Genomic DNA, 9,588 nt, shown 5'->3' on the forward strand with positions numbered 1-9,588 from the left:
AGTAACTATTTATTATAATTAGTAATTCTATACTTGAAGCAAAATATTTTTTAATTGAAATTTAGACGATGCCAGAATAATATGAAAAATCGTTCTGCATAAATTAGATGCAGAAACGTACCGCTAACAGACAAACTTGTGATATTTTGATGGAATTGAAGTCACAGATAAATATCTTTTGAACTTCAACAGATCTGTCACGCATTTAAGTAGAATTAAATCAATACCTACAGTCTAAAGTTATAAGAAAATCGCTTGGCTCCTAACGAGAACTTTATGCAATAAGTTTCTTAGTTTTTCTTTTATACTTTAGAACAAGATTATTGACATTCTGGAAAACGTTTTGAATGTTAGTCTGCTAATCTAACATAAATAATCCTATACTCAAATTATTTGTTAAATAAAAAAAGAAAACTATGGTGTTTTAAGTCATGTAGTTCTGTATACATTCATATTTTGATTTGGGTGCTGCAGACGTCATTATGTAATTAATTAATGGCAATGCGGATCATAATGGTACGTGCTATGAGAGACACGCGATGATTACATCACAAGTGCAATGAACATTCAGTTTAAGAGAAAACTGGCTCTTACAACCACAATAATTAAATAAATTTTAGTTTTGATGAGAGACAGAACTTACCACCTGAAAAAGTTGATTACTTTTTCTGCAATTATAATAGGAATTTACGCCATAATTTTCTGTCTAATTGACAGTTATCGTTATCGTTAATTGACGTATTTTTAAATTGACATTTAAGAAATGTGTACAAAATACCAGCGTCACTTTTAAGTAAATAAAAAAACAAAAACTCAAAGTTAAAGAAAAGTGGTTTTATCGCAAATGTTATTTTAGTTGAGCGATTTGAAGATATTTTCTAACGTCGCTGTGACGATTGTTTTAAAAATAAAAGGATAATTCCATCGAAAGAATTTTAGGCCAATTTTCTTTGTTTCGTTTTTAGAATATAATCTGCGTTTGGTAGGTGTAATTAATTTTAGAGAAAATTAAATATTCTAATAGATAAAAGTCGTGCTTAAGTGTATGTTTGTCGCAGTTAGGAAGCTTTTTCATAAATTTTTTATACACAGAGTTGATGGGATTTCTATCTGTGTTGGGTTAGTCAGGATGCGCTGAAAATATTAATTTATTCCGAGTTCACTATGGTTCTGATTGGTGATGAAACAGTCCTAGAGACTGGAGGAAATATATTCTACGTAGGATGTAGTGCTTTGTAGTGCCAGATAATAAGGGCATCGTGGACAAGGAGCCAGCATTATAAGATGCAGACTCCTTCTGCTCATGAGAATTGTTTTGTTGATTGTGGTATGAGAAGATTAGATCCAGAATCTTCGGTCTCAAATGGTTGATGGTGGAGGAATTAACTCTGCATTCTTAACCCTCAAACCACAAGATGAATTTTCTTAACACGAACACTAAGGTAGGGTCGGATCCGACCCGATACTGTATTTTCTTGCTTACAGTGAAAAACTCAAATATAACTCAAAATAACACATTTATTTCTATATAAAATGTATAAATTTTTTAATAAATTGTATAATTTTATGGCATTAGTCTATTTAGAATAGACTAATACATGAAGAAATGAACTTGAAAAAGGAATTTTGTTTCAATAAAAACAAAACAGCTTACAAAAAGGTTGAATGAAAATTAAAGTAAAATAGTGGTGTGGTAACAAAATTATCACATTGTTAAGGAAAAAAATCATTTGATTGTTCGCCATTATCAGTGGGAACAAGTAGGACATATTTTCCAATCGTAAGGAGTAATTCCTTTGGAAAACGCTCGTTTTTCAGTCTTTTTTCTTCTAGAGGAAGCGTCAAGGCAAACGCAAGATTCTTGAGAAACGTCGAACGTGCATCTCCAGAGTAACTTTCTTCATTTTTGTTCCACTTGTGCAGGACAAAACGTATAATGTTAATACCAAGGTCGGGTCGGATCCGACCCAGAATCTGACTTACTGAAAGAAATACAAACCTAGAGAGCGGAGAGACCCTTACCGAATCGGCGGAAACAGTGTGGCCTCTTCCTAAGGACTCACAGAAAGGGTATACCGAGTCTAATCGCTAAGAGTTAATTGTGGGGGGAACAATGGAAATTTGTTTTCGCCTCGGGTCGGATCCGACCCGCATCTTGTGGTTAAGCTTATTTATTGTTGGTTTTGTTCGGACTGCTTTGAAACTTAGTCCGCCAATAGATTATTGTCCTGGTCTCATCCTGTGTTGTTAGTGCCAGAAGGACTTTGGATAGTGCGAGATTAGTTTCCTTTCCAAAAGAGGAATAATAATTATGGGAATAGAATTAATAAGCACTCTTTACTGAAGATCTCTTCCATATAGTGCGATGAGTACAACCCATATTACTAAACTGAAGAAAAACCGCTACCACTTTCGCCTCTAAGATTGTTGGGAACTTGTCACCTTGCTGAACAGAATGATACTCAAGTCAATCCTCTGGAATTTTTCTCTCACTTTTCAGATGTTCTGGAAAAAGGATCTCTTCGCTCTCTGGTTTTATAGAGTCCTTATTTTTGTTTTTATTTTCTAGAACTGTCTGAGTTTAGAATGAGTACCTACTCACAAAAGATGTCCAGCGCAATTTTTATCTCCTAAACTACTTTATATAAACAAGCTTAATTAATAAAATTCTTTAGACTTGGTGCACCTGAACTGGCTTAACCTGTACTTTAAAAAAATTTATTTTATTAATGCATCTTAATACAGTAAAAAAAAAGAAAGAAACTACATTGGTGCGAAAAAGAAATTTCTGAACATACAGAACCGGAGAGTGCGTACTCCAACTGTTGTGTGACCAGTAACAGCAATGGAAAATTCCAGTATCCAATGAGATTATTCAAAATAAAATAAAAAAAAAAAACTTGTTATACCGCAAAATAATAAAAGAAATATTTAACTTGTCTTCTTCAAGTGATAATTTAAAAAGTATTATTTTTATCTATTTACAAAGATGGTTCTAGTTCTTTCAATGAATTTCTACTTAGGAAATAGGAAAAGTTCGTAATTGCTTTGTAGTAATTAGTTCATCCCATTTCTGGAATGTAACCTTTTTGTTTTATTTCCTGACACTTCTATTATTTTAGGTTGCCTGATTCTATTCTATATATAACTTTTAATATAAAGATATTTAAAGTAATTACACAAATCTTAGTTGGCGATAATTACACTTTACTTTTTTTAAAAAAATAAATAAATTTTGGGAAAAAATTATACATTTAAAGGTGTAAAAAAACAGCAGTGTTTACAAACAATACAGGGGCAAACTGCTAGCCGGCCCAGTGACCCAGTCAAGCAATATCGGAATGGATAGTTAGTACACTTTCACTGAATGCCATAAAATTGAATAAAATAAAGGGGACAACAAAACATAGTTTAGATTAAAACACAGTCTTATATTACTTACTTTGAAGATAAATAGAAGTTTGTGGACGAAGACCCTGTTGAAGTGAACGCACTAAATATCGTGTAACTTACCGTATTGAATACTTTACGTATATTAAATTTACAATATATTGCAAAAACTAATGAGCAAATTGTTAAACTGTGCGAACTCCTTGGACGTACAAGGAGATCTGTAAAGGGAGGGGAGCTCACACGTTCTTTTACTTCTAACCAAATGTGTACAGGCTGTTAAACACCTCCAAGAGGGGGAGGATCCTGTCCTCTGTGGTCGTCCTTGTCTTGGCGGTGGACTACCCCAACTTATAAATCCAAATACAAGTCCCCTAATTTAGGGAATTCTACTTTTGAGTGTTTCAGTGGGCTATTGTTTTCATATTTTCAAATATAATGATTAAAAACTTTCAAAAGTTTCCTTATGTTATTAAATATTACGATTACGTATTGTGATAAAATGTTTTTCGTTACGAACTGAGAAAACCTGATATAGCTTTGTTTGTTTTTCTTTATTTACACTTCACATTGAGAAGTTTCTCAAAATTTTTATTAATTACATCTTTAAGAATTGTGCAAATAAAAAATCTGTCTGGAGCTCAGAAGTGCTTTCAGTGATTGAATGTCTGCAGTGCTCATTCATTTGTTATAAACCTCACATACGAGGTGTGGCTATTAAATAACGAGACTATTGCTATAAAACATTTTAAATTTATACATATTTAGTTATTATCACCTTCAATATACACCCCTTCCCTATCCCTACAACGCTCCATGCGAATTTACCATTGTTTGAAACATTGCTGGAAGTCTTTTTCTTTTAGCTCCTGCATGACGCTTGCCGCTTTTTCTTTCACAGCTTCAATGGACTGAAATCGTTTGCCTTTTAATGCAGATTTGACTTTGGGGAAGAGTTGCCTTTCACAGTTTTTAAGTTAGTTAATAACAATTTTTTTTTTCAATTCCCTTGGCTGGCAGATAGTTGGTAGCACGATGGACAATCAGACGGGAGGACTTGGGTTCAAATCGGAGCAATTAGATAGTCCCATACTCCAACTAATAAATCTGTTAAAAATAAACATCTTTTATAAAAATAATGCTTAACTTCTGGTAATAACAAATTACAAACACTTCTTAAGTTCTGTAAAACATTCGCATTGTCGTCATATAAACTTGAAATAACAAAACTCATTCAACTTTTCCGTAGTTAGTGTTCATTCTTTTGAAAAGGCAAAAATCTATAAATTCAATTTCTCCAATTCCTTGTGTTATCTAATAAATTATTATTAAATAAGTAATTAATAAGTTTACAGGATTGTCTAAAAGAACTAAGAAAGGAACTTATATACAACATGACTGCGCCTTGTTTCGTGAAGGCTGTGAAATCGAACATTCAAGGATATGTTATTTATTCAGCTTTTTTTTAATTCGACGGGTATCAAATGTTGAACTAATATGTAAATTACTGTTTAGAATTATAGATAAAAAGTAGAAGATATCTACCTTGTCGAAACCAATGAAAAGATTAAAAGAGGAAGATTCATTCACTGCCATTATTGCACATTGTTTAGCGAACTTTAAATAAATTATAAAAAATATAATTAGGATAAAATTCTATAAGTTTCATTAAAATTCTACTCGAAAGTTGTCTTTAAACTGTCTGCTTCAGTCAGGGGAACTGAATTTTGAAAAAGGAATTCTATCAAAACGATACTTCACAAAACATTTGCTGCCAAGTTCTAGTTTTAAATTATAATTGATTGTGTTCCAACAGAACATGCTCTTGACACTTATTGCGTTCCCTTTGTAACAAAGAAAACTAGTGCCAGGCTACTTAACTGCATGAATGCTAATATGAAAGGAATTATCAGAATGGAAGGATTTAATATTGCCATCCCTCCCAAAATAACGTGAATTATTATAAGATAAGAAAACAACCTTTTACTTAATGCGAAGACGTAAAAGTTTAACAAATTATTGTTCGATTATGTTTTCTTTATCAATTATTTGCATTAAATTAGCACAATGTCTCGGGACAACTTCTATGTTCAGTGATCAGTGAAAACGTAAATAAAAATGGACTTTTTATCTTCTCTACAAACTTGTACTTATCGTGCATGGAACGTTCATTAGTTTCGGTCTCAGCAAACTATTCCACTTTGCAATAAAAGAGGGTAATGAATAAGAGAAAAGTCCACAATCTTTCCATTGGTTCAGTTTTCACGAACATCAACAGATTGTGCTAGTAGCCGGCTGCATGGAGCTGTTATTGCCATACTAAAAAACATTGTCCATGCTCGCAGTGTTAATTGCAGTGTGCTTTTAGTGTGCGTCATAAGCTCTTTGCAATGTTTGAATGCAACACTTGATTATACCTGGGGAATTGAAAGTTGGAACTTTGTATTCTGACTAAGTTAATAATTATCGAAGCGTGTCGAAGGTAGTTTTAATAAAAACGTCAATATTTACCAATTTCGTCTAAAATAATGAAATGTAAAAAGAATTCATCAAAAACATGCATACTGTTTTCACAATAGTTGCCTGTTTGATTTTCTTGTGAAATGATTTAAAGACCAATGATGATGTTTCAACACTTCTGCAATCCAATGCTGCAAAACCCGTATACTCAAGTATTGTATTAGATTTGGGGGGGGGGGGGAGGCTCTGCGAGCAACTTTGATCCCGAAGACGGGAGTATACGTAAAAGAATAGAAGCTCTGCTGGATTTTCGTTCCTTTTCACTGAAGAAGTTTGGAAGTATGTTGAATCAACTAAGTACTGTTAACGAAGCACTGCTAATTTGGATTATACAATTTTCTCCATTTAATATTGGATGGCGTTTCTTGCTTCGTTCACTGGAAATCCATGTGTGGGTTCCGAACTCCAGTACTTCTAGCAGTCTTTATTAATTCTGATATTATTACTTCTTAACTTCGATTTTCGATATTGTTATGTTGCCTGTAAGCATAATTCTAAAGTAAATAAAAGGTATAGGTATTTGTTTCAATAATTTCTGTTCGAATAGATAACAATATCGCCCCCAAAAAAACCTTTCGTTTCATGTGTTCCAATTTTACTTATATTCAGAAACATCGCCATTGACCTATTTCCTGCAAACACCACATGTAAGAATAATGAACACGACAGATAAAGCACTTTTAGTAAAATTATTTCATTTCTTTCCTAGGAATAACTTCTTAGAATACTATAAGATAAACCTGTTCCTTTTTTTAAAGCTGCGACTGAATATTATTTCAAATAAAAACTCTTATTTATTTAGTTAGAATAAAAACAAAAACTGCAATATAAAATGAATAACTGAAGGTGCTAAAGTAGATATTCTTTTGTTCTTGACCTGATTGTTTCAGTCAAAGAGAAAAGAGTGTTTTACAATTCAATTTTTTTAAAAAAATTTCAAGATTTATGATAGTGCGGAAAGAATATTAATAATATTACAGGATAAATAGTGGGCGATTCGTTGAATTGAAGGTTGCTTCCTCTTCCAAATTATAATTCAAGATTCGCGTACCTAATAAAGTGAAGACCTATTTACATTACTGGACAATAGCCTCCATACTTGTAACTGTTTATCAATCAAATAGTCTCACAGAAGGCGCTTTATCTGTCGTGCTTAGTATTCTCGCATGTAATGTTTAATAATCACAAATATAGAATAAGCAAGAAGTAGGTCAATGGCGATGTTTCTGAATATTTATAAGTAAAATGGAATTACATAGAAATATTTTTTTATTAATGCCTAATTCATAATTTTGGCTTGACAGTGTTTCCTATTCGAACAATAAGGCCAAGAAAATTCTTTTAATTAATACAACTTTTAATCTAGTTTAATAATGATTGCAGGAAGTGTGAATAGTATGAAAGAATTGTAATATGAGTGCCGGCAAAACGGAAGGAATATATGATCTATAATAGTTGAGAATTATGCTATTATAAGATGAATGGAAAAATTAAAACATCTATCTTATTCTTGAAAATAGAAGCTATCACATGGACACAACTCCATTTCTAATATTTCTTTTAAACCGATGGATTTTGCCAACCAAGACGAATGCTATATCGGTGAGATGATTAGTAACCTGCCTTACTTTTTAATTCTTTTTTGCTTTTAAAGTTTTCTTGTAATATTCAATGTTCTTACCGCAACTATACAAATTGTACTAAAAATCTGAAATTATTTATCATTATTTTTAAACAATATTACTGTTTAACTTGGTATTAACACAATCTGTTCTAATTAATGAAGTTATACTGATGTGTTCTTGTGTCTTACTATGTGTTTACTGCCTAGGAATGTGTGATGTTATATGATTCATATCGTATGTGCGTACAGAGACATACAAAAAATGTTTTGAGGGTCCTGTGCTCCAATCCTAAGCGGTTAAAGTGTTACCAATAATAACTGTTAAATAACACAATAAAAACTCAAATATCACCTAGATAAAGGTTATTGTTAAAGTTGAAAATAATATTCTACATTTCATTCCAAACACTTTACTATTTTAATGTAGCCACCATACAGCATTTGGACGTTATGTGAGTTGCTGGTAAAATTAAATGATGTCTAACATGCAAAGTAAAGAAATAATCTGTCTCACATAGTTCACGTGTTAGCGAGAAAAATATACAACGTGTAAGGTTCGATTTGTAGCACTAGAGTGTAAATGTTTAATGTTTTTTCAGTTGTGAGAAGAGTAACTCCATTCGTTGATTGATCTTTGTAATATCTTGTCCAAGCAAAACTGCGTATACGACGATATCTGCAACTGTTACAATTTACAATGATCGCAATTACTACTTGCTTAATCTTTTTTAGACTTTTTTCGAGACTTTTATGGTAATTTTGAGCATCGTTACTAGCAAATTACACGAAGTAGAACTTAGTAATGGTGACTCTACGTTAATTTTGAGTATACATAATATATTAACAACAAAGATAAAGATGAACGAGCAAGTATTAAGTATTTTTTTTAGCGCTCTTTATTATTCAATAAAACAAACTACTTTATTCTTTATTTTATAACTTAATATTACTTCCAGAACAATGCAGCAGATTGTGAAGGTCAACAAGATATAGTTTCCAGCCAAATGAACACCAGACTTTGTGATGTTACTTTGGAAATAGGTTTGGATTTATTTATTACCAACTTTCGTGGACTTAGCGTTGGCTGCGTGACGAGATACTCACGAGAAAAAGAAGTAGAAGACCAGAATGAACAGTTTTTCAACGAGAAATTAAACTTACAGATATTGCCACATTGTAGATTGATATCCATTAAAGTAAAACATAAATCTGCAATGATGTAGAAAGAATAATAATCAGAATATCAATTTATCTAAGTTAAAATTATTTTAAATTAATGAGGGCTCTGTTCATTTGAAAATGAATCATGAAACATATTATTTATCTATGTAGATCTTGAAGATTTAATAAATCATGGTTCATTACTGTACAAGTAACTAGAATTTTAAATCATTTCTCACTGTGTGGGAATTGTCTCATATTATGCTGGTTTACAAAAAAAGTTTTAACCTTTTAAATTTTTTTCACTGTAGATATTTTGGCATAAAATATTAATAACATTCATAATTATTAATTTTTACAGCAAGTAATAATGTTTTTTTCTTTTGTAGTTAATATACAATAGTAAACGATTAAATAAGAGCAATATTTAAGTTTAGTTAAGTTACTCTCAGTTACATTCTCTATCAACCCTTATACAACTGTCCTACCGGACAGTTTTAATTCAACAACATAATGGCAAATACTACTTCTTTAGAGTTTTATGCGGCAGCTTTCGTTAATCAAAAACCAATAAAGGCATTGTCCTCAGCCCCATATTGTAAGAAGTTGTGATTTATATGTAGAAACGAATCTATTAAAACATAGAAGATATTTTGTGTTTCGTTTTGGAATGTCTGTAAATTAGGAGATTAAATATTTATAACCCTGTATTGGCACAATGTTTATCTCCTGTTTTAAAAGAAATCGTAATGAAAACATCTCACTTTCTTTCCCAACATCAATATATTTAGATTGACGACGAAGAAGATAGAACGATTACAAAATTCATTCACTTTAAGAACAGTTGTTTTTATGAAGAAGTTGGTTTCTTTTGATTAGAGAAGTTGATTAAG

The 9,588-nt window shown here is 31.6% G+C and overlaps 2 protein-coding genes across 3 annotated transcripts in view; one reads left to right on the forward strand and one right to left on the reverse strand.

Moving 5' to 3' along the window:
- The window catches only part of LOC141449008 (proton-coupled amino acid transporter-like protein acs), a 49,504-nt gene extending 45,861 nt beyond the window's left edge, over positions 1-3,643 (reverse strand). For both annotated transcript variants that reach the window (XM_074117991.1, XM_074117992.1), the window contains exon 1: positions 3,443-3,643. The gene's annotated coding sequence lies outside the window, so the exon portion shown is untranslated. The remainder of the gene's footprint in view (positions 1-3,442) is intronic.
- A 2,905-nt stretch (positions 3,644-6,548) lies between these two features.
- LOC141449017 (uncharacterized) lies at positions 6,549-9,523 on the forward strand. The gene is made up of 3 exons (XM_074118013.1): positions 6,549-7,116; positions 7,294-7,512; positions 8,491-9,523. Exons 2-3 carry the CDS (start codon positions 7,441-7,443, stop codon positions 8,755-8,757), a joined length of 339 nt encoding a protein of 112 aa, XP_073974114.1. The 5' UTR covers positions 6,549-7,116; positions 7,294-7,440; the 3' UTR covers positions 8,758-9,523.
- The last annotated feature ends 65 nt before the right edge of the window (positions 9,524-9,588 follow it).

This window comes from Rhodnius prolixus, unplaced genomic scaffold (genome assembly GCF_049639745.1).
Source record: "Rhodnius prolixus isolate KJV_2025 unplaced genomic scaffold, Rpr scaffold_2, whole genome shotgun sequence".
In the NCBI taxonomy this organism is placed as follows: Eukaryota; Metazoa; Arthropoda; class Insecta; order Hemiptera; family Reduviidae; genus Rhodnius; species Rhodnius prolixus.

Excerpts from the sequence above, each read along its gene's own strand:
- LOC141449017 (XM_074118013.1), top strand. The coding sequence starts at position 7,441 with ATGGACACAACTCCATTTCTAATATTTCTTTTAAACCGATGGATTTTG. Across the intron at positions 7,513-8,490 it reads CCAAGACGAATGCTATATCG|AACAATGCAGCAGATTGTGA; the intron begins GTGAGATGATTA and ends TATTACTTCCAG.